Genomic DNA, 24,417 nt, shown 5'->3' on the forward strand with positions numbered 1-24,417 from the left:
CTTTAAGAGGTTTTTTTTTCCCTAAATGGGAATGACTTGTCCCTTCTGCCAGTTCTTGGAGTTGGAGAAAGCAAGGTAGAGGGAGGACACTGGAAGAGAAGGCTTGGGAACTAATGGTTCTTACGGTCCTGCCGCTGGGGGTGTTGGGCGGGTGGGGATTAGGAGAGGGGTGGCAGCCAAACCTGAAGGCCCAGTGTGCAGGGACCTGAACTGCCCCCGCCCCCCACCTTGTTGGCACGTGGTTTGCCTTCTTCCTCCAGGAGTGCCGATGGAGAAGGAGAGGGGCAGTTCCTTCTGAGTGAGAACGTGGTGTGGAGGCAGCTGTGCTCCGCCAGGTCACCCTGCTGAACCACCAGGCGCTCAGCCCCAGAGACACACCCACTGAGCCACCCTCTTAGGTGACCCATGACCTTGATTAATGGCCACTATTCTGTATTCATTGTTTACCAGCAGGTGAATAAGGCCTTTAATCACACCAGAGAAGAAAACAATTAGGAAAGGGCAGGCTAGATGACTGTGTCACCTGCAGAACCTAGCCGTTTATCCGGCTGATCAGTTTGGGCTCCACAGAAAGTGTAGCTCCACTTTCAGAAGGCAGGCCGTGTTCCCGCTTCTCCTGGGGAAGCTCCAAACACTTGCCTCATGAGGACACACTCTACTTTTGATTGTTGGTTTCTAACCACCAGTCACCTTCTTTAGAGAAAATGTATATAGTTTTGAAATTGCTTATTATTTTATTCAGATTCAATTGCCAATGAAATAGCCTTGACATTTCTATGTAGGCATTTTCAGTCAATTTTCGAGTATAATATACATACATTGTGTGTGCACGCTAAGTCACTCAGTTGTGTCTGACTCTTCGTGACCCCATGGACCGTAGCCCGCCAGGCACCTCGGCCCAAGGGATTCTCCAGGCAAGAATACTGGAGTGGGTTGTCAAGCCCTTCTCCAGGGCATCTTCCCAATTTGGGGATCGAACCTGCATCTCTTAAGTCTCTTGTATTTGCAAGCAGGTTCTTTACCACTAGCGCCACCTGGGAACCCCCCATACAAACGTCAGTACACGCAAATCATGGGTATACAGGTGTATGCATTCTCATACCCAGGTACACACTGTCTCCAGGTTGAGAAATGGAACCTTACCTTCACCTCAGAAAGCCCCTAGTTTCTTCCCACCCAAGGTAAGCACTACCGCCACTATAACACCAAACCACTGTGCTCTGCTGTGCTCAGCCGCTCAGTTGTGTCCGACTCTCTGCAACCCCATGGACTGTAGCCCGCCAGGCTCTGCTGTCCTTGGAATTCTCCAGGCAAGAATACTGGAGTGGGTTGCCATGCCCTCCTCCAGGGCATCTTCCCAACCCAGAGATCGAACTGGGGTCTCCTGTACTACAGGAGGATTTTTTTTTTTACTATCTGAGCTACCAGAGAAGCCCACCAAACCACTAGTATGGTCTAATTTTGAACTTTCCCATTTTCACAGTTAACCAGTTTAAACTGGTCCAATGGATAGAGCTTCCTTGGTAATATTTTTATGTCTGCTGTTCTTAGTCGCTCATTTGTGTCCGACTCTTCCGACTGCATGGACTGTAGCCCACCAGGCTCCTCTGTCCATGGAATTTTCCAGGCAAGAATACTGGAGTGGGTTGCCATGCCCTCCTCCAGGGGATCTTCCCAATCCAGGAATCGAACCCAGGTCTCCCACATTATAGGCTGATTCTTTATCATCTGAGCCACCAAGGAAGCCCCTCCCCCCATTTTTTAATGTCAGGGATCATAATTCTAAAGATGCTGTTTTGCTTCAGCATTTCCCACTGGCCTGACGCAAAGCCACGGAACTCACAGGATAAAGCATCTTTCCCACAGGTGAGGTCAGTCTTTTTGTTTAATCCTTTTGCCACGGAGGAAGCAAGATGTGCTGTGAATGTCTCCAGGCAGCTGGTGCCTTTCACGGATTATTTGTGGGTCAAATTCAAGCCAAATATGTTTGCAAATTTTGTGCACTTGCAGGCTATGCATGCGAGTCTGCACCCAAATGCACTGGTATTGAGTGTGCACACAAATGCCCTTTTTCCTGTTTTGACTTCTTGTTTTCCTTTTTCTGTCCTCAGAAGACCACTGTCTCCACTCTGCTCGCCTAGCACACAGACCCTCCTCAACAAATCCTGCTCTCCAGGATTCATCAGCTGCACACACTGCCTTGACCTGGTTTTACCGTTTATCACACAAAAGGCATAACATTTATCATACATACGTTATCACACATAACTTCAGAGGATACCTTTTTCACTTGTGCGTTTGAAATAAAGACCAGGAAATCCAGACCTGGAAGAGGTAAAACAGAGAGTAAAACCAACCATTGGCATGTGTGACCAGCCTGAGGGTCAGGCCTGAGTTTCCCATGAATGAGGGGATCCGTGGTTATACATTTGTTTGCTGAAGGCACAGGCACCGTTAACTGTGAGTTTGAATGAGTTTATTAACTCATTCATTGACTCGTTCGTTCATTTCCTGAGCCCTTTAATGTGCCAGGCTTTGTGTTAGAGGCTGGATTTTCCACGGAGAACCTCTGTGCTTTACACCCAGGGAGCCCTGGCAATAGATAATGCATCTGACCACGGATCAGAAGATTCCAGGTTCAGCCTCTGGCTGGCTCAAAACCCTGGAGGCTCAGCGGTAAAGCATCTGCCTTCAAAACAAGGAGAGGCAGGAAACGTGGGTTCGATCTCTGAGTCGGGAAGATCCCCTGGAGGAGGGCACAGCAACCCACTCCAGAGTTCTTGCCTGGGTAATCCCACGGACAGAGGAGCCTGGTGGGTTACACTCCACGGGGTTGCAAAGAGTCGGACATAACACCGCACACACGTGTGCACAGACTGACGTATGATCTACGTCAGGAAATTAGCTGTAGAAGAAATTCTTGATTTCCTAAAATGGAATATTGGTGCTTTTAATGATGCCCTATATATTATAGCACTCTAAATGCCTTTTCGGATAAAGATAAGAGTATTGTGCATGTTTCTCTATAATAAATCAGGACAAAGTCTGTATTGGTTAGCTTGTCATAAATCCAGTTCATTATTACTTTATAAATTAAACCCAATCTCTTTGCTGGTTAATTAACATCCACGTATTGTAGTCCTCCAGGGCTTGCCTCCCTGGAGGTAACAGCTAGCTCACATTTAGCTGACCTCTGTCCTTTCAGCTCTACAGCAAGAGTGAGAATCACCCACTGACATCTACATGTTGCTGTGAGATTTGTTGGCGGTCCAGTGGTTAAGGCTCTATCCTTCCGATGCAGAGGTTGTGGGTTCAATTCCTGGGTAGGGTACTAAGATCCCACATGCTTATGGCTCAGTCAAAACAAAGACAAGGTTCTGGTTTAAAAAAAAAAACAGTCTCATGTCAGAAGAATATCTAGACCTCTTCAAGGAAGTAGTCAGTAAGTGTATGAAAACATTGAATAGTCTTTTCGCGTTGTGCAATAAGTTGTCAGTTGTGTGTGTCAAATGATTTCCTGCAGGTTCATGGCCACAAAGAAGAGGGAGTAAGAGGTTCACCCATGGCACAGGGTGGAGGGTGATTCTCTTCTTCCGCACACAGCCTGTTAGCAGTTGACCGCTGGCTCATTTCCAGCTGATGGAACTCATACCTGTCAGCTCGGGTTCCTCTGAGACCTGGACTGCAGAGAGGAAGGGGGCAGGTCAAATGAACTCGCTCAATGGGATTTAAGTTTATCCAACGGAACCCACTACTGGAAATCCCTTTATCACCTGCAGTAATTATACTGTGTCGTCTGTGGGCTGAGATACCACCCTAGTCCCCATTTTGTATCCTTGTTGAATACGGAAGAGACATCAGTATCAGAGCTCTGCCCCAAATTAACACTCCTTCCCATAGAGAGTTCTAAACCCAGAAGGGACGAGTGCCCCTTTAACAAGGTGCCTTCCCCCTGCCTGCTCTCAGCTCAGGGTCAGCAAACTCACAGGTCAATGCTTTCTAGTCTCCGGGATGTGGATGCCCGAGGAGGAGAAGGCTTTTGTCGTGGGTTTTCCAGTGTTATCCATAGCTGTGTAAATCTCTACATGTTGTTGTTGAATTGCTCAGTCATGTCCAACTCTTTGTGACCCCAGGGACTGTAGCCCGCCAGATTTTGCTGTCCATGGGATTTCCTGGCAAGCATACTGCAGTGGGTTGCCATTTCCTTCTCCAGGGGATCTTCGCAACCCAGGGATTGAACCTAGGTCTCCTGCGTCTCCTACGTCGGCAGGCAGATTCTTTACCACTGAGCCACTAGGGAAGCCCATATCTGTCTCTACTATTTTTCAAAAGTAGGAAGATGTGATTGGGATTCAGAAAACATCAGTTGGGTTCAAAACCGTGTTATACGCATGGCAGTGTTTCTCATTATGTACTTCCTCCATCGGTTGCTAAAAGAAGCATGATTTTGCTTATGTGCAGATTTACAATTTTTAATAATAATGTGGTCCTCATAATTTAAAAGTTTGGGGGTCACTGTTGGAGGGTGTTAGCAGTCTATGTTTAGCTCGCGGATGACTTCCTCCAAGCTGCATAAAACACTGAGGTGTCGTCATTGCAAAGCTGCTGTCACTGGGATCTTTGAGTCCTTTTCTGTAAAAGTCAAAAATATTCTTTTTTTGTGGTACTCTAGCTCAGTAGTTGAAGCATGTGGGCTTAGTTGCACCACAGCATGTGGAATCTTAGTTCCCTGACCAGGGATTGAACCCACATCCCCTGCATGGCAAGGGTGATTCTTAACCATTGAACCATGAGGGAAGTCCCCATTGCATTATTCTTGACTGCATCCTTTCCCAACTCCTTCTGTCTAGCTGGGGAAACACAATTTAAGCACGTAAGAGATTAGAAGTTAAGAAAATGCAGAGAGAAAACATGTGGCATTTGATCAATTTATCAAAGGCTTTGAGCTCAGAGGAAAGAGTGGGAAGAGGAGAGGGAGACAGAAAGAGTTGAGACAGAGGGCCACCCAGGAGTCCGGACATTAGGGCAGGTTTCATAGACTCTGCTAATTACCACTGGAGTGACCGGGATCTGCTTACCTGACCCCTGTGAGCCCCTGTTCTGTCGTCAATAAAATCAGGATTATACTGCCTCCCTCACAGTGTTATTGTGAAGATGGTTTACGACAATGTGCTCTAAATGCTTTGTACTACACCTGGGACATGGCATGTGAAAGCTAAATGGTGGCTATTCTTTGTTTTATTGGATTGTCATCCCATCAGCATTGAAAGGATGACATTTATTTATGCTTCCCCAGAACCCAGCACAATGCCTGACTCATAATAGGTACTAAAAGAAAATGTTTGCTGAATGAAAGGATGGAAAGATCGTAGGATGAATTGTATTAATGAGCCATGTGAGCTGGGAGGGTCTCATGAGAAGCAAGACTTACGGTAACTCCAGCAGAATGCAGAGAAGGTGGGTGACTGTTGCCCTGGGGGATGGGCAGGAATTAAAGCACAGAAGCAGAAAAGTGCAGGGTGGGTAGAGGGTAGGTTGGGGTACGGTTGTGCAGGGCTCTGGATGCTAAGGCTGGGAGTGTGCGTCTTGTCTGCTGCCAGCAGGGAGTCAGTGTGATGTTGAGATGGTGAATCAGGTGAGCAGGGAAACTTTCAGAAGGTCAGTCTGGAGCAGGAAAATGATATCCACACCACGTGTCCATCCCGCGCAGACAGAGCCCCTGACCAGTATAGTCAGTCAGTCAGCTTAGTTGCTCAGTCGCGTCCAGTTCTTTGCAACCCCATGGACTGCAGCACGCCAGGCCTCCCTGTCCATCACCAACTCCCGGAGCTTATTCAAACTCTTGTCCATTGAGTTGGTGATGCCATCCAACCATCTCATCCTCTATCGTCCCCTTCTCCTCCTGCCTTCAGTCTTTCCCAGCATCAGGGTCTTCTTCAATGAGTCAGTTCTTCACAGTAGGTGGCCAAAGTATTGGAGTTTCAGCTTTGGCAACAGTCCCTCCAATGAATATTCAGGACTGATTTCCTTTAGGATGGACTTGTTGGAGCTCCTTGCAGTCCAAGGGACTCTCAAGAGTCTTCTCCAACACCACAGTTCAAAAACATCAATTCTTCGGCGCTCAGCTTTCTTTATAGTCCAACTCTCACATCCACATGACTAATGGAAAAGCCATAGCTTTGACTAGATGGACCTTTGCTAGCGAAGTAATGTCTCTGCTTTTTAATATGCTGTCCAGGTTGATCATAGCTTTTCTTCCAAGGAGCAAGGATCTTTCAATTTCATGGCTGCAATCACCATCTGCAGTGATTCTAGAGCCCCCCCAAAATAAAGTCTCTCACTGTTTCCATTGTTTCCCCATCTATCTGCCATGAAGTGATTGGACCAGATGCCATGATCTTAGTAACAACTATGGAAATAGAGAGAGAGAGTTTAATAGCATAATAAAAGAGATAATGGGGCTTCCCTGGTGGCCCAGTGGTAAAGAACCCGCTTGCCAATGCAGGAAACACGGGTTCAATCCCTGGGTCTGGAAGATCCCCTGGAGAAGGAAATGGCAACCCCCTCCAGTATTCTTGCCTGGGAAATCCCATGGACAGAGGAGCCTGGTGGGCTATGGTCCTTGATAACTCAAGAGTCAGACATGACTTAGCAACTAAACAACAACAAAGGAAATAATAGAGATTAAGGAGAGCCTGTCTCTGTCTTATCTTGTCTCTATTAAGTCTTCATGTGGTCATTTAAACCATTGGCCAACATGCATACTGATGATTCTGAGATGTACAAGATGACATTTTAAAAACCATGGCAGGTGAATGTTTAGCTACAGAGGCGACACACTGAAATTGGAGGTTCGGATCCCCGAGGAACGTGGAAGACGAGGCATCAACAGAGTCAAGGAAGAGAGGTGATTTGAGGTGCAGGCTGGGCTTTTCCCTCTCGGAGACTTGGGAAGATAAAACAGTGGTTCGATTAGGGAGGGTAGTGGAAATGGGTTACTCCAAGAGAGGAAAAACTGAACCAAGCAGCTAAATTGCCGACAAGAGAGACTCGGGTGCAAGGAGAGAGGCGGTTGCAGAGCAGGGGGAGCCCGCTGGAGTGGGGACACAGGGCTGACGGACAGAGGGATGGAGAGGAGCCGGAAGGCGGGTGGGAGGAGCCAGGTGCGGCCCCGCCTCCTTCTGCCCTCGCCTGGGCTGGCCTGGCCCCTCCTCACTCACCGTCCCCTGAGCAGGAGGAAGCGGGTGGAGCCTGGAGGTGGCGCTGGAGCGGGCCGCCTGCCTGTTTCGTTTTCAGGAAAGAGGTCTGTGCGTCTGTGGAGGAAGTTATTCTTCCAGATGAAGGAACCATTTCTGGAAAGGAATACAGGTGAAAGAGAGAAAGAAAGAAGGAGAGAAACGAAAGAAAAGGGCCTTCCTTTCCCCTATTCTTAAGGGACCCATTCATTCATGGACCATATTTATTAAATTGAAAAAGCCCCACTTTCATTTTCTTCCTATAACCGCCATGTTTACTGACTGCTGATTTTATTGCCACAAAACTCTCTGCCAGCCATAATATACTTGTTTTCCTACACTGGGGAAATGCAAGAAGGATGTTTACGTTGAACCCACCTCCCCTGCAAGTTTTTTTAAAAAAATAATTTTATTTATTTGTTTTTACTTTTGGCTCATTAGAGAAGACCCTGATGCTGGGAAAGATCGAAGGCAGGAGGAGAAGGGGACGATAGAGGATGAGATGGTTGGATGGCATCACCGACTCAATGGAAGTCAGTTTGAGCAAGCTCTGGGAGTTGGTGATGGACAGGGAGGCCTGGCGTGCTGCAGTCCATGGGGTCACAAAGAGTCAGACACGACTGAGCGACTGAACTGAACTGATCTGGGCTGTGCTGGGCCCTTGTTGCTGCGCGGGCTTTTCTCTAGTTACAGCGAGCAGGGCCTACTCTCTTGTCGAGGAGCCCCGGCTCCAGGGCCTGTGGGCCTCAGTAGTTGTGGCTCCGGAGCACTAGAGCACAGGCTCCTTAGTTGTGCCCCATGGGCGGATTTGCTCGAGGCATGTGGGATCTTCCCGGGTCAAACCTGTGTCAGATGGATTCTTTACCACAGAGCCAACCGAGAAGGCTTCCTGCCAGTTTTGTGTTCGAAAAACGACAGAACATCCTGATAACTGAAGGTTTCATACAATGTACAAAGAACCCAAGTGGCTTTGGACCTCTTGACCACAGTTCCACAAACAGCAGACAGTGGAGCAAGACTTCCAACAATCAGAAGGAAAATTATTTCTCTTCTAGATTTCCATACCCAACCAAATTATCAGCTAAGTACATGCAGTAGTGGGAAAATAATGCTTTGGGACACACAAATTCTCAAAAAATTTATCTCCCAGGCACTTCTCAGTAAAGTAGGTGGAAGAGGTGTGTGATCAAAATGAGGGAGTGAACCAGGAAAGGGAAAGGCATGGGAATCCAGAACACAGGGTCCAGCCAACACTCAACAGGCAACGGGGACCCTTAGGGGGAGGATGGAACTTCCCCCAACAGTGGAGGAGCAGGTCTGGAGAGCAGCGGACCCAGATTAGAGCAAGTCAGAAAATTCCAGGAAGGATTTCTCCCTTTCTTTCTCTTGTTATCTCCTTTTTAAAAAATATTTTGAGGCTGCCGTATCTTTTTGAAAAAAAAAATTGTAATACTTTTGTTGAGGTTTCAGTTCAGTTCAGTTCAGTCACTCAGTTGTGTCCGACTCTTTGCGACCCCATGAATTGCAGCACGCCAGGCCTTCCTGTTCATCACCAACTCCCGGAGTTCACTCAAACTCATGTCCATCGAGTCCGTGATGCCATCCAGCCATCTCATCCTCGGTCGTCCCCTTGTCCTCCTGCCCCCAATCCCTCCCAGCATCAGAGTCTTTTCCAATGAGTCAACTCTTTGCATGAGGTGGCCAAAGTAATTGACACAAAACATTATATTAGTTTCAGGCATGTAACATAATGATTCAGTGTTTACATATACTCTGAAATGATCACCGCACATAGTAGGTCTAGTTAACATCTATCACCATACATAGTTACAAAAACAATTTTTTTCTTGTGATGAGGACTTTTGATTTACTTTTTTTTATCAACTTTCTTTTTTTAAGTGAAGTATAGTTGGTTTATAGTATTAGTTTCAGGCATATAGCAACACTGCAATTCAGTTAGATATATGTGTTTTTCAGATTCTTTTTCATTATAGGTTCTTACAAGATAGTGAATATAGTTCCCTGTGCTATGCAGTGAATCCTGTTGCTTATCTGTTCTGTGTATAGTAGTGTGTTATCTGTTGATCCCATTGTTGTTGTTCAGTTGCTAAGTGTCCAAATCTTTGCGACCCCAGTCCACCAGGCTTCCCTGTCATTCACGATCTCTCGGAACCTGCTCAAACCCAGGTTCACTGAACCGGTGATGCCATCCAACCGTCTCATCCTCTGTTACCCGCTTCATACTCCTAACTTGTTCCCCCTCCTTCCCCTTAAGTTTGTTTTCCATGTATGAGGACCATCTCTGTGTGAGAGGATGGGAGAATTCTGGAGATGGATGGCGGTGATGGTCAAACACCTTTGTGAATGTACTAACACACGTAACAACAGTTTAAAGGGTGAACTTTATGTTACTATATTTTAATACAATTTTTAAAATAAAAAACTATAAGTGCTGCACAGATGAATTGAGGTATAATTATTTTTTGCATACTGATAAATATCAGACTTTTAAGACTTTTAAGGACCTCAATTTATTTTCAAAACCAGGTACAAAGGCTACATTTTTCTTTTAAAATTGCACACGTTTATTTAAAAGATCTATGACTAGAAATGTATATTCTAACAAATAGATCTTCCAGTGATAACATCTATGTTTTAAGTTTTATGTCTTGTAATCATATTTTTAACGTAAAAAATCTTACCATTTCTAATGTAAAAAATTATAATTTTAATGTAAAAATCTGACCATATGACTTAAAAATAGCCTTTTTTACTTTACATTTTCCCTTCAGTCTATGCAAGCACTCTCATTTTCTTCAAATTTTTTAAAAATTTTAGATTTACACACAATTTTCTTAACATTTATTTTTAATGATAACTCTGATCGAAGTGTATTTAATATTAATGTAAGTGCCTCTTACAAGTCAAGTCCCTCTGTAGCTAAAAAAGGAGGTTTTAAAACCCTCCTTTTGTGTATTACATATTTTTTCAGGAATACATTAAATAGGAATACTGACTTTTGTTTTAGAAATACAGTAATTCGGATTTTAAATTGAGAGATTATTTTTGCCTTATTCAGTAAAGAAAAACAAAAGCTTGTTCAGAGATGACAGATGACATCTCTTCTGAGGGCCAGGGTGGGAAAGGACTCCAGGTGCTTTGCTTGATTCCACCCGGAGCCAAATTGCTAAGTGGTTACAACTCCCAGGGGCCGTCAGACAGGTTTCACGGGAATGACGTGTAGCTCTCCACACCCACCTCTGCAAGACCGAACAGCTTCAGGGGTTGCTGAAACTGCCTCAGAACTGTACTATAACTTTTTCCTGAATGTGAAACGTTTCTGGCTGATGTCAGCAAGGTTTAAATGTTTCAGGTTAAATTCTGCAAATCAGTTAAAAAGAAAAGCACAAATTAAGTTAGACTGGATGTCAAGGGCATTGATTTATGGCAGCAGAAACACTCCTCCATAGTCTCCTCTTGATTTTGGATGACTTTTTGTTGAGCCCAGCTCTTGCTAAAGGGAAGCCAGGGCTAGGGAAGGATCTCTGGGAAGACCCTTCAAGCACTTCCCTGCATCCCGCAGGCAGGACTGTTTCCCTAACACGCCTTTGGGGATGGTCATAACCACCTTCCTTGGATTGCTCCCTGCTCCAGCCCTGCCTCACCCTCTGTTTCTCATCCACAGGGAATGCAATTTGCCATTAATGTGAACCTTCTAGAACAGAGGTGTGTTGTATAGAAAGCTCGAGCAATTGCCCCTTACCACTTTTAAGAAGCCTTTTTAAAACAACAAAATAATACCCTTAAAAAAAAAAAAAAAAGCAATACTAACAAGACATTTTAAATGAAGTTGGAAAATGCCCATGACATAGTGCTAACTTAAGAAATTGGAAATAAATCTGTATGGGGAATCTGACATCAGTTTGGTAAAAAAAGAAAAAAAATTATTGGAAAAAAAAACCTAGAAGGAAATCTACAAAAATTGTTTAGCTCGATTGCTTTGGTCTGGATTGTATATTTTAGGTGAAATTTTCTTGCCTGTTCCATGTTCCCTTCTACTTTTTCTGAGCATCCTACAGCAAACATACACACTGTTATAATCGAAGGATGGGGGAACCCCAATTTTAGACTTATCCTTCTAAGCAAGCCTCTTGCTTGATTTGCTAGCAAACTTTCCGCTCACTTCGAGGTCTGCCCTCACAGGCTGAGAGCTGGGCAAGAAGTGTAAATTCTCATGGCCTCTTTCCACTGTGTATAATCAGGAGTTCTAAGTGTTTCTTCCTGATGGTCTATAATCTTTCCAAGTCTATGACAAAATTACACTATCATAACCTTAGATGTTAGGAGAGTCAGTCAAAGCTGAGGATGGATTTCTTTTCCCCTCCCCTAGCTCCTGCTCTATTTAGATTCCCACTTTCTGTGTTTTTGTAATACTACCAGTTGACTTCTGTTTCATATTCTCTCTCCTGCTGTAGCTGCTTTAGTTGTCAACATAACTGAAGGCAGGAATTTTAAAAAATTTATTTTGTAATATTAATTTTTTAGTTTTAAAATTGTATTGAAGAGTGCTGATTTATAATGTTATGTTAATTTCTTCTATACAGCCAAGTGACTCAGCTATACATATATATTGTTTTTCATATTCTTTTCCAGTATGGCTTGTCACAGGACATTGAATGTAGCTCCCTGTGTGTTTTACTATTATTATTTTAAGGAACTTATTCTTTAAACTTCCTTGCGTGGATACTTCTCTCTGAAGCAGGGAAACAATGTGTATGTAATAAATTCTTCGTGACGATAGTGATAATGGTTGGAAGAACTTGCCTGTGAATGTCTACAGTTTGGAAAGATGGTCGCTTCGGACAGCAGGTGACATTTGGGTTGCCCTGGACTCTACCCAAAGTTAGGTGTCGGAACATCTACGGCTTCATTTCCACTCTGACTTTACATTGTTTGTGTATGAATCTGTAGTTTCACTTTTCCTAAAAGATGGAGGCCATATGAAAAGCCAACAACAGTTCAACCAAACCAAAACGAAAATATGCCCTGTGACTTGAAGGTGTCAAGAAAGACAATCAACCAGCTCACCTATAGGAATATGGTTAAAAATGATGAGTAGTCTTTTCTGATGTAGCGTCTGCAAAGCATGCTGATTACTGTATTGTCACTGCCTTTCCAAACATCCTATGTCTAGTGTAGGAAAGTAACAGTTGATAGTTTTTCGTTTCAAACTAACACCAATTATTGCTCAGAAAGATATCCTTTCATGCCTGACTGGACAGGAATTTTGACCTTGTGGAAAGGGCATGAGACTGGAAACAGAATTCTGACATTTTACTTATTAAGTAACTCAAGGAGGCTTCTTAACCTCTCTGGGACTCACTCTTTCCTGTCACTAACTTGCAGTTTTTGGTTTCTAGGCTCTCCGGTTGAGGGAACACAGTGGGTAGGACCGTGATCCCAGCAGGCTACGGCCAGCCTGGCCCCACCACGACCCAGCCAGCTGCTGGCTCTCCTCACAGGGCTTCTTTGACAGAGAGCTCTGAGGCTCTCAAAGTTTTGAAAGCACCTGCGATAAACGTTCTTCAAAGCAGATTTCGTTTCTGAAATCCTCTGTGGAATATATGTTTTGAATTCTTTCAGTAAAGGCTGAGTGTGGCTGTTGTTTAGTCGCTGAGCCATGGCCGACTCTTTGCCACCCCAGGGACTGCAGCAGGCCAGGCTCCTCTGCCCTCCACTGTCTCCTGGAGTTTGCTTAAATTCACGTCCACTGAATTGGTGATATTGAGCAGCTATTCATAATTTTCTTCATGGAGCTCTTAGCACATTATATATCCGTGTGGTGCTGGTGGCTTATTATCTGTATCTCGACTCTGTAGACCTTTGACTAAGTGTTCCAGTCCCGAGACTGTAGAACGGTTGTCCGTCACAAGCATAAGATTAGAAAACTCCTTTGAGAGCATATTTTGAAGGCTAGCTTATTTCGCTCCTGTATCCTATTCAGTGGCTGTATGCTTGCCCAGGAAAATTAATGTGAGTTATTGTTTAGCTTGGTGGGTTAGAAGTCACTAGGCCAAGGGTGTAGGTGTCTTCTGTGTAGCCATTCCTATGCATATCGTCAGCCATGCCTCTGACTTCCAGCCTCCCGATCTTGCAACCTGGGGCTCTTAATGAAAGAAGAAGATTAGGCAGGAAAGGACAGATGGGTCTCCAGTATCTATGCTATCCAGCTAAAGGGAGTCAAAAAAACATGCTCAAAACACACAATTTATTAGATATCATCTGTCCCCAAACCAAGGGGCAACTCCTCAGTACAGAAACAGAAAGTGTATTTGAGATGTTTCTCTCAGCTCTACAATTTCTGAAAAGTTAATCCTCCTCTTCTGGCAAAAATGAAAAACCACTATAAACAGAAAAATTCTTCTGTTCCCGGACCCTTGAACCAAGGAAAATAGAGTTCTGGGCTAATTTATATATTTCACAAACATTTTCCCATTTCTGAAATGGAATTTCTGTGAGTTTATGAAACTGCTTTTGTTTAAAGCTTCGAACAGTTTCAACAGCTTTAGGAGAGATTGATCTTATTTTTTATATTACTGAGAACACAGATTTATGATTTCTGGAGGATTATAACTTATTCATAAAAATGGAAAAATAAGATAGTTCAGTTCAGTCGCTCAGTCGTGTCTGACTCTTTGTGACCCCATGAATCACAGCACACCAGGCCTCCCTGTCCATCACCATCTCCCGGAGTTCACTCAGACTCATGTCCATCGAGTCAGTGATGCCATCCAGCTATCTCATCCTCTGTCGTCCCCTTCTCCTCCTGCCCCCAATCCCTCCCAGCATCAAAGTCTTTTCCAATGAGTCAGCTCTTCGCATGAGGTGGCCAGAGTACTGGAGTTTCAGCTTCAGCATCAGTCCTTCCAAAGAACACCCAGGACTGATCTCCTTCAGAATGGACTGGTTGGATCTCTTTGCAGTCCAGTGTACTCTCAGGAGTCTTCTCCAACACCACAGTTCAAAAGTATCAATTCTTCGGCGCTCAGCTTTCTTCACAGTCCAACTCTCACATCCATACATGACCACAGGAAAAACCATAGCCTTGACTAGATGGACCTGTCGGCAAAGTAATGTCTCTGCTTTTGAATATGCTATCTAGGTTGGTCATAACTTTTCTTCCAAGGAGTAAGTGTCTTTTAATTTCATGGCTGCAGTCACCATCTGCAGTGATTTTGGAGCCCCCAAAAATAAAGTCCGACACTGTTTCCACTGTTTCCCCATCTATTTCCCATGAAGTGATAGGACCGGATGCCATGATCTTCGTTTTCTGAATGTTGAGCTTTAAGCCAATTTTTTCACTCTCCACTTTCATTTTCATCAAGAGGCTTTTTAGTTTCTCATATATATATGTATATATAATAAGATAGTTATATATATACATATATATATATACATACATATATATATATATACACATACACAATTCCAATCCTAGTTTCTGTAGTTCCAATTTGTTAAAAAGTCCTACTTCCCTGGGAATTCCCCCAGGGTCCAGTGGTTAGGACTTGGTGCTTTCACTGCTGGTATCGGTTTGATCCCTGCTCAGGGAACTAAGATCTCTCAAGCCTCATGGTGAGGTCAAAAAAGGGAAAAAGGATACTACTTCTGTGGCAGGCAGGAAGAACAGCTATTTTTAACTCACAAGTTGTAAATCTTTTCTGTGGTAAAGGATTATCATTTATCCCCAAAGAGATAGGAGACAGTTCCCGTGGGATTTTGAGCAAGTAAATGGTTCCGCTTAATCTCACTGAAATCAAGGGGCTCTGTTTCATTTTAAAAATATGTTCAGGATAGGACTGATGCCTGTTTCCTAACTTCAAGGTCATTTTTAAGGTCAGCTACAGAGAAAGTGACTTGTCAGTGATGTGTCTCTAACAGTACAAGGGGACATATCTACAAGTGGAAGGGAAAAAATAGCTGACCTTACTCAGGTCAGCTAGTGAGGACTGTGCCAAAGGTTGGATTCTAAACTTCAGCAACATAGTTGTAAGAAAAAAAGCTACTTTTTAACCCCTTTCCTGTACCCCAGAAATTCTGAAGACACACCATGTAACAGCAGACCTAATATTGTATTGCAATTACTTGTCTTCCTCCTGCAGGTGAAATCCTACAGTGAGTGACCAGCAGTGAGCCTACAGTAGATGCTTTATAACCGCTTTCTAAATGTGTGCGCCTCTTAGTCTCAGTCGTGTCCGACTCTTTACCACCCCATAGACTGTAACCCGCCAGGCTCCTCTGTCCATGGGATTCTCCAGGCAAGTGCAACGGGTTCCCATTTCCTTCTCCAGGGGATCTTCCCTGGATCGAACCCGCATCTCTAGTGTCTCCTGCTTCGGCGGGCGGATTCTTTACCACTGTGCCATGGGCTACCCAGTGTGAATTCTCAGAGGGGACCCCCCTCTGCCCCCCGCCCTCCCTGCCCCCAGTTGAGCAGAGCTTTCGCCATCCTGGGAGCTGGTTCATGGATGCGTGTTGTGGTTAAGGAGGCTTCTGTGACCTTCTTACTACACATTATTGGATAAAGAAATCCCTGAATTTTTAACATTGAAGTTTTATTATCTTGTTTTTGAGGACAGTCTGTGTGTTTTCCACAGCCTAACATTGGTCCTTCCATATAAGAGGTTGTAACTACTTGATGAATAAAGAGGTACGTAGAGGTATTTTACACATTATGGACTGATACCCTGGAAAGGTTTCTCCCCTCCCACCCATGGGTGTCAGCCACTTATACTGATGCTGACTTCCAGCCGCTGATTTAGTTTCAGAAGAAGCACTGTTCTTGTCAGTGTGTGTGTGTGTGTGCTCACTCAGCTGTGTCTGACTCTTTTGCGACCCCATGGACTGTGGTCTGCCAGGCTTCACTGTTCATGGAATTTTCCAGGCAAGAATACTGGGGCAGGTTGCCATTTCCTTCTCCAGGGGGATGTTCTTGTCTATATATCTGTGTTTGTGAAATCCTTTGAACACTATCACATTTGCCTTTATTAGAAGAGGAAACTGAAAAAATGTTGGGAATTACTGAGTGTGCTAACAGTGGTAGACTTTTATCTCATGATATCTTTAACTGCTTGGACTTAGGCTGGTGAACTCTGCAGTTCATGGTGGAGGAAAGGGATGTGCTGCCGAAGATTTGTGCCTAAAAACTGAGGGGAAATTTGGAGTTCTATAAAATGGGATCTTTAGAGAACTTCCATTCTCTTTACAACATGCAAATATACATACAAAGATAGTTTGATTTTTGTTCTTTTCAGTTTATACATATACATACAAATATAGTTTCAGTTTATACACATACATACAAATACAGTTTGATTTTTGTTCCAGTTTACACATATACATACAAATATAGTTTTTTTGTTCTTTTCAGTTGATAAACACTGGAGAAATATACTGTATAAGAAAATGAATTAACTGTCATTGTTTAGAGAGATGACAAGTATTTATTATAAAGATCTTTAAATGGTGTTTATTACAGAGTAATTGAACACTTTTTCCGAAATATAAAAACAGCTTTTTATGGACGGTGTGACAGAGACCGCGTGTGGGTCAAACTCAGCCACTAACTGGGAGGGGCCCTCGATCAAGTTGCTGGAATGTTCTGCGTTACTCATCTGTAGCCAGTGGACAATCTCTGTCCAGGGCTCTTTGCTGCTCTCAGGGAGGCTGAAGCTTCCTGACTTTCGGGAAAAGCAGTTTCTAAAAGGATGGGTCCAGGGAGCTGGTGCCCAGGGGCGCATAAGACAGGGGTGGTCCCCGAGTTTTTTATAAAATTTGGAAATGGTCTCAGGGTGGCAGTCTTTGCGATTTCTCGTTTAAAATGACTGTTCATTATGAGGCAGAATGAAAGAAACTGCAATTTATAGTTTCACGATGCCCCGTGGAAACCGTAGTGTTTTCTTCTTTATCTTCATGCCAAAGAAATTAGTTTTTTACGGTGAAGACTTCCCCGGCTAAGGACTCGTTTCACGCGTGGGAAAACGGACTTCTTCAGTATTCTGAATTACCAGACTAAAAGAAAATTTTTAAAAAGCCTCCAAACAAAACCTCATCATCTACGCGTTCTCTCCTCAATAGTTTCTAGAGGAGGCTTGGCCGGCACCGTTTCCAGGGATAATCAAAAGTAAATGTTTAATAAGTAACTGTGCAGTCGAATGACTTCTATTTTTCAGCTTATTTCCGCCCCGGGGACCGTAAAATCCTCAAAAAAGGTGGGGGGGCCGTCTCCCTCCCCGCCACTCCAGCTCGGGGCGGCGGGCACGCCCTGCCCTCTGCCCTCCGCGCGCCCCAGGCGCTCGGGTCCCGGGCCCCCGCCCCGTCGAGTTACTCAGGCCCCGCGCGCAGGGCGGAGCCGCGGGCCGGCGGCGCAGGTGGGGAGGGTCGGCCGGGGCGCGTCGGTGACACCCGCGGGGGAGCGGGGAGGCGCGGCGGCCGCACCCCGCCCTGGGAAGAAACCGGCCAGGTGTGGCTTCGGCGCCCGGCGCCAGCGGGGAGGAGACTCGCGCCCCCGCCGACCAACACCACCACCCGCCCGCGGCCCGGCTCCTCTGCGCCCTCGCCGCGCTGCGAGCCGCAGCTCCCGCTCCCGGCCCGTCCCCGGCGCCCTACCCCCGCCCGCTTGCCGCGCTCGCAGCGGCCCGGCCGGCCCCAGTGGAGAGGCGCGACCTCGCGATCCTTCTGCGTCCCCAGCTCAGCCCCGGCGTGGGGCCTCTCCCGGGAGCCCCTCGCCCTCTCCGAGCCGGCCGGCCCTCGCGTCCGCCCCGGAGCTGAGCGGCGCTCCAAGTACCCGCCGACATGAGCTGCAACGGAGGCTCGCACCCGCGCATCAACACGCTGGGCCGCATGACCCGCGCCGAGTCCGGCCCCGACCTGCGCTATGAGATGACCTGCGGCGGGGGCGGCGGCGGCGGCGGCGGCGGCGGCGGGGGCACCAGCAGGATGTACTACTCGCGGCGCTGCACGGTCACCGACCAGAACTCGGACGGCTACGGGTGGGTACCGGGCCGGCCAGGGCGCGCGGGGCGCGGGCCGGGGCCGCCACCCTCCCCTGGCACCCTGGGACCGGAAGGATCCCTGACCGACGGGGAAACTCAGGTCCCGAAATGGGACGGTCGGTCAGTCTGAGGTCCTGCGCGCATTCCCCGCGCGCGCTGGGGCCGGATCGGCGTGTCCCGTGGGCGCCGCGCCAACCCGGGTGGGCGCGTGCGCCCGGGGGAGGGAGCCGCTCCTACGCGCCCGCGGCCGGCCAGTGAAGGTGCCGGCGGGGCGCGGGGGTCCCGGCTGAGCCCGGAACTATCCCTTGCGCGGCGTCGCCTTAGTCTAGAGCCGCAGATGGGAGGTGAGGCGGCCGGGGCTGCGACCACCAAAGCCAACTTCTCAAACTGTAACCAAAAGTAAATCAGTACAGAAGCGGGGGCTCCGGCCTGCGGGCTGGCCGGGGTGGACTCGGCGGGCGCTACTGCTCATCGCCAACTCGTGGTCAGCCCGAGACCCCGTCCGCAGCGGCGCCTGGGCAGCTTGGCCACCGGGGGAGGCTTTTGTGTAGAGGCTGCGCGTCCCGGGTCTAGAAGGCTCCGCTTCGTCGGCTTCTGCTATCTAGACTGAGTTGCCTGGCGGGGGCGGCGGCCTGTTCCCGCGCCCCCCGGCCCCCCAGCCTGGATCGGCCGCGCCGCAGCTCCGGCCGGAGAGCACACCTGTGGCCCCGCGCCTGCGCCCTTTGTTTCCTGGTTTTTCAAATGCACCCGAGAAACGACCTCGGATTCCGGGTGGCGGAGGGCGGGCGCAGACTCCTGCGCTCTGAGCCGGGGCTCGCGGAGGAGCGGCGCCGGGTCCCACCCCCGCCGGCCCGCCACGCCAGGGGCGCCCTGGTCCAGGTGCCCCCGGGGAGGGCGGTGGGAAGAGGGCCAGGTCTGCCTCCGAGTCAGCGGGGAAATCCAGCGAGGAGGGTCACTCGGGTGGGGGCGGAGAAAGATAACGAACCTACGTCTACCCAGTCCCTGGAGCTGGGGTCGCCCACCTGAATCGTGAGAATTTCTCGGCCCTCACCCCCCTTTCCGCCCCGCTGCAAGTCCTTGCCTTGTAGGGCTTTGGGGGAAAGAGGCCTGGGTTCCAGAAACTTTGCCGACCTTGCCTTGTGGCCTTAGGCTGGGGAGGAGCAAGTTGAATCCACTCCCGGGGGTTTTGTTTTGCCAGCAGTTTTGGAGGTGGGGACGGACTCGAGTTGCAACGTGTTTTCTGCTTCGATTTATTCATTTCTTTATCTTTCTGGAGTACTTTTAAATTTTATTTTCCCTTTCTGAGTGACCAATGAACCGTCTCAATCTTGGCGCTCTTCCTTTTCTTACTAATTTTCTTTAAAAAATTGGATGGCGCTCTTTAATGAACAAAATCCGCCTGGGGGTTTCCAGAAGAATGTGCCAGGCCACTAGGGAGGCTGGGAAGAAACTTTTGCTCATTTTCACTTTGGTTTTTAAGTTAGTTTGAAAACTTGGCCAACCGTTTAAATCCGAAACTTTACTTACCCTCCAAGTCGTCTAGTATTTGGAAAGCACATGCTATACATTTAAAGCCATTTAAACCCAAGTCAGAATTAGCAAGACCACTTCTTTCCCGCATTTTATGAACCAAATTGTTTTTCTCTTTTTAAATGCTCCTGTTATCCTGTTTTAAATTGACAATACACATTATTATTAATGGAATATTTCACCCTCTTGGCTTCTCCTGGAAGTAAATTTGTAATTAATATCTTGCTTAATGAACCGCATAAAAAGACACCTGGTTTTTAAGAATTCTTAAATTCTTAAACGTTAAATTTGGGCAAGGTTCAATGTTTTCGCATAGTAGAACATCATTTTTTTGTGTTTGGTTTTTCCAACTTGAAGGCTGTTTGTAAATCTGTTAAGTTTTCCATCTCTGCGGGAAGGGAGAACTGACTCAAGTGAAAAATGACCTAACTTTGAGGGAGGTTGTTTTTCTGCTCTTTGGTGTGGAGCTGCCGGGATGAGGGGTGGTGGAGGGCTGGGGCGGGGGCCTCAGCAGGCACGTGGCCCCGGGGTCTCTGCGGATCCAGGGACTGGAGTTTCCCCTGGCCTGGCCCTGCCTGGCGGGTGCCCCTTAGAGGCTGAGCATTATTAGCACACACGCAAAAACCCCCAGAAGCCGAGGTCTGCATTTTACTAAAACAGGGACTGAGGGTCCCTGCACACGCCACACCTGTTGTCCAGGTTTTTTTTTTTTTTTGGTCTTGTGCGGAGGGAGTTTGCTAGTCCCTGACAGGGACTTTGCAGGAGCAAGATGCCATCTCTCACTGCCAAATGAATGTTGGAGGAAGGATTCAAAAAGCACTTTTCTGGCCAGAAGTTTTTCTAAATTGAGGTGCTTTGTTTTTAAAGTAAAAAACAAAAGAAAAACAAAAAGAAGCCCCTAAAAAAACATGAGAGCGACTGGTTGCATCTAAACTCCTTTGTTTCTAAAACTCCCACTTGATTGGCTGAATTGGATTGGTGATTTTTTTTGCGTGATCAATGTTTGCATGTAGCCCTTCCCTAAATACACGGATTTGAGTGTGAACAGAGCCCAGATCTTATTTTTCCTTTGGAAGTGGCTTTACAATCTCTTGCCTCGGTCGGTCCTTTTCTTAGAACAGTTGTCACTGTTTAGGACCAGACCGTTCTCACTCTGACAATCCCTCCTTCCCTCGTTGTCTTTTTCGGCTTTGTTTCAGACTCCATGGAATCTGCAATGACTTTATTTACCTTCTGCTGCTCTAGCTTAATATTTTCAAGTTTAGTACATACTACAGGCTTAATAATTAAAGAGGTTTATTTTCGAAAATTTAAACTTTGGATTTTTCCTGTGTAGGATGTTACTGTTTTCAATGAAGGCGGAATTACTCTAGTCTTTTTCCTGTAGAAATCACAAATCTGTAGTGAAATTTGGTGGCCAAGTGACCAAGTCCTCCAATTAGATCTTCCGCTGATCAAAGTGTGGAATTTGTAGGAGGATTACCAGCCGAATACAGTCACTAAGGGCTTCCCTTGTGGCTCAGCTGGTAAACTGAATGCCTGCAATGCAGGAGACCTGGGTTCAATCCCTGGCTTGGGAAGATCCCCTGGAGAAGGGAAAGGCTACCCACTCCAGTATTCTGGCCTGGAGAGTTCCATGGACTGTATAGTCCATGGGGCCGCAAAGAGCCGGACACAAGAGCGACTTTCACTTCACTGTCACTAAGCCACAGAAATATGTGCATAAAATGGTAATGCTTTTCTCCAGAACTCACAGTTTCCAAACCAGGATGTGTGTGGTCCCTGTCCTGTGCTTAGTGGCTCAGTTCTGTCTGACTCTTTGTGACCCCCACAGACTGTAGCCTGCCAGGCTCCTCTGTCCATGGCATTCTCCAGGGATTGGAGGCGGATTCTTTACCATCTGAGCTACCAGGGAAGCCTCACTATTTGATATCTATTTTAAACTAACTTTTAAAAGAAGCCTGTTTCTTAGCATGAAATTAAACAGGCATATTTGCATTTAATTTTAGACTGGGAAGGGGATGCTGGTGAGGACATAAACCTCACTTTCCCACTTGAGAGACAAAGAGGTTAAGACTTGCCCCGAATCCCAGAGTCGACGCAGGGCTCGTCCGTCTGCCCTCTGCCCTCTTGTACCACGCACTGAAGTGTATGAGACTGGACAGCCCTGTCCTTCCAGGATGAAAGTACATCGAGTGTGTGTATTCGTTCACTCAGCCAATACATTCTGAGCATCTGCTGTGTGCTAGATGTTGGGGAGATTCAAAGGTGGAAATACAAAGGCTTCTGGAAGGGAGCGGATGCTCTTTAAGGGAAGATAAGGACATTAAGTACTCTGTTACACAGGAGGGGCGCCCGTGACTCAGGCTTCATAAGGGACATGATAACATCTATAGTGGCGGCACTTGGCAGACTTTATTATTAAGGCAGTGGTTGAATTGGACTTTGGGGAATTTCAGCTGGTAAAGACAGGTGGGCAGAGAGTGCTCCAGCGGGAGGGAAGAACAGGAGGAAAAATGTGAGAGGTGGCAAACTGGAACAAGTTCAAGAACTAGAGAGTGGCGGTCTCCCTGTGGGGCATTTGCTGCAGGGGGGAAATGGTAAAGAAGCAGAGAGGCAGGGCGGGCTGGGGCAGCGCCTGGGAGGCCTGGACTCCGTGGTGGGGGGATTTGGGTAGGCACAGGGGATCCACTGCAGGTTTCATCCAAGCCAGTCAGGGTCTTCGTTGAAGGAACAGGGAGATGAGACCGTCACAGAGAGCTCTAGGACTGGTTTCAGGGCTTGTATCGGTGAAGGAGGGAGGTGATGAAAGTTGGTCAAGTTTGGTGGCAGTGGGGCAGGAGGTAGATGTGATGGAGTGGCAGCTTCAGCTCAGAATTGGATCAGAGAGGCAGGAAGAATCTGAGAAAACAGGCTCAGGGGTGGGTGACTCACAGAATGGTCATTCTAAATGTTTTAATGGGAAATGATGGCAAAGTAAGATTCAGTGTTGCTTAATATAAGGCAGATGATACCACTTACATAGTGATTAAGTTTAATATATTTGATACAAATATCAGATCCGTGGTTAATAATAGTTATATCACCACAGGGCAAACACCCACAATGTGCCAGGTATATTGTTGTCTCAAGCCTCAGGACAAACTTCCCATTTCACAGATGGAAAACTGAGGTTAATGTAGTTAGATGACTTGGCCTAGGTCACACAGCTAGCTGGAAGTTAAGCTGCCTTTGCATCCAGTATACCACCATGGTTCAAGAAAAGATCAAACCTTAACATCTCTTCTCCTTGTAAACTCTTTATCCAATGAGTTTTCATTTCTTTTTAAATTGTTGCATTCCTAGGATGTATTTTATAACCGTAGTGTTCTTTCATTCACACTCCTGTAGAGTTTCCATCTGCTGAGGAATGCAATTAAGCCCACTAATTGCTGGGCAGATCTACAGAAGAGCTTCCAAAAGGAGTTAATTTTTTCTCTAAATATGGGCATAATTTCATTGTTGTTCAGGTGGCTGAAATGTCTTGGGAAAGACAAAAAGTGCTGATGCCTCCATGCTGACTTCTTGGGGTGGATCCCAGGAGAGCTTGGGTGTGTCTTGGGGAGTCTAACTCTCAGCCAACCAGTCTTTCCAGACTTCTCAGAGGTTCTGGAAGGAGTGGCTGAGTCCGGAGGCCTTGGTGCCTGGGGCCCTGCTCCCCACCCTTTGCTTTTCTCTGTTTCCCTCTTGCAATCCTGGGAAAATGGGCAGGTGTGGTTCTGATGTAGAAACCACAGTCCTACAGACCCCAAGACTCTGAGAGACAGCATCTCGTAAAATGCCAGCATGGCCCCATCATCACGGGCACCTTAGCACCAATACCCTGGGCTGGGGAGGATCCAAGACCTTCAGAGACCCTAGGAATGCGAAATCCAGATTTCATGAAGATGATGACCCAGGAGTGGGAGGCTATAGCCGATAGGTCTAAGTTTTTGCTTGGAATTCAGAGTCTTGACATGCAGACATTTTTCCCTTGCTTCATCTGGCACCTGGAAAAAAATTTTTTTTTATTTGAGTTGGCTTCTTGGGTAGTGGCTCAGATGGTAAAAAAAAAATATATGCCTGCAATGGAGGAGGCCCGGGTTGGATCCCTGGAAGGGGGAGATCCCCAGGAGAAGGGCATGGCAACCCACTCCAGCACTCTTGCCATGAGATCCCATGGACAGAAGAGCCAGGTGGACTACAGCCTGTGGGGTGGTGAAGAGTCAGACATAGCTGAGAGACTAACAACTTCAATTTTTTCACTTCTTGGTGGATAACTTGATAACTTCTACATGACTTTTTTATTTTAATAGACATCAGAAGGAATGTAAGTTTTTATATAGGGACAGAATTCAAAATAGAAATCCCTACTTTGGCTTTGAATTTTTAAGGGTCAAATATTCATCCCCACTTAATACAGGAAAAGAAGGCATATTTTTCTGATCCTTTCAAAAAATGTCTTTCATGCAGTTAAAATGTATCACTCTCTTTGAAGTGTCTCAAATTTTATTTTAGATCTTATAGACAATTTTAGGAATTAAAAATTACTTGACAAAGTCTGAAATGCCTCACACTTA

General features: G+C 46.5%; 1 protein-coding gene across 2 annotated transcripts in view; it reads left to right on the forward strand.

Moving 5' to 3' along the window:
- DSP (desmoplakin) overlaps nt 17,850-24,417 on the forward strand; it is a 43,817-nt gene continuing 37,249 nt past the window's right edge. Inside the window, exon 1 of one of the 2 annotated variants that reach the window (XM_018038784.1) lies at nt 17,850-18,286. In XM_018038784.1, coding sequence (XP_017894273.1) covers nt 18,090-18,286 — 197 coding nt within the window. In that variant the 5' untranslated portion in view covers nt 17,850-18,089. The remainder of the gene's footprint in view (nt 18,287-24,417) is intronic. The other variant, XM_018038785.1, reaches the window with a different exon arrangement.

Source organism: Capra hircus, chromosome 23 (assembly GCF_001704415.2).
Source record: "Capra hircus breed San Clemente chromosome 23, ASM170441v1, whole genome shotgun sequence".
Lineage (NCBI taxonomy): Eukaryota > Metazoa > Chordata > Mammalia > Artiodactyla > Bovidae > Capra > Capra hircus.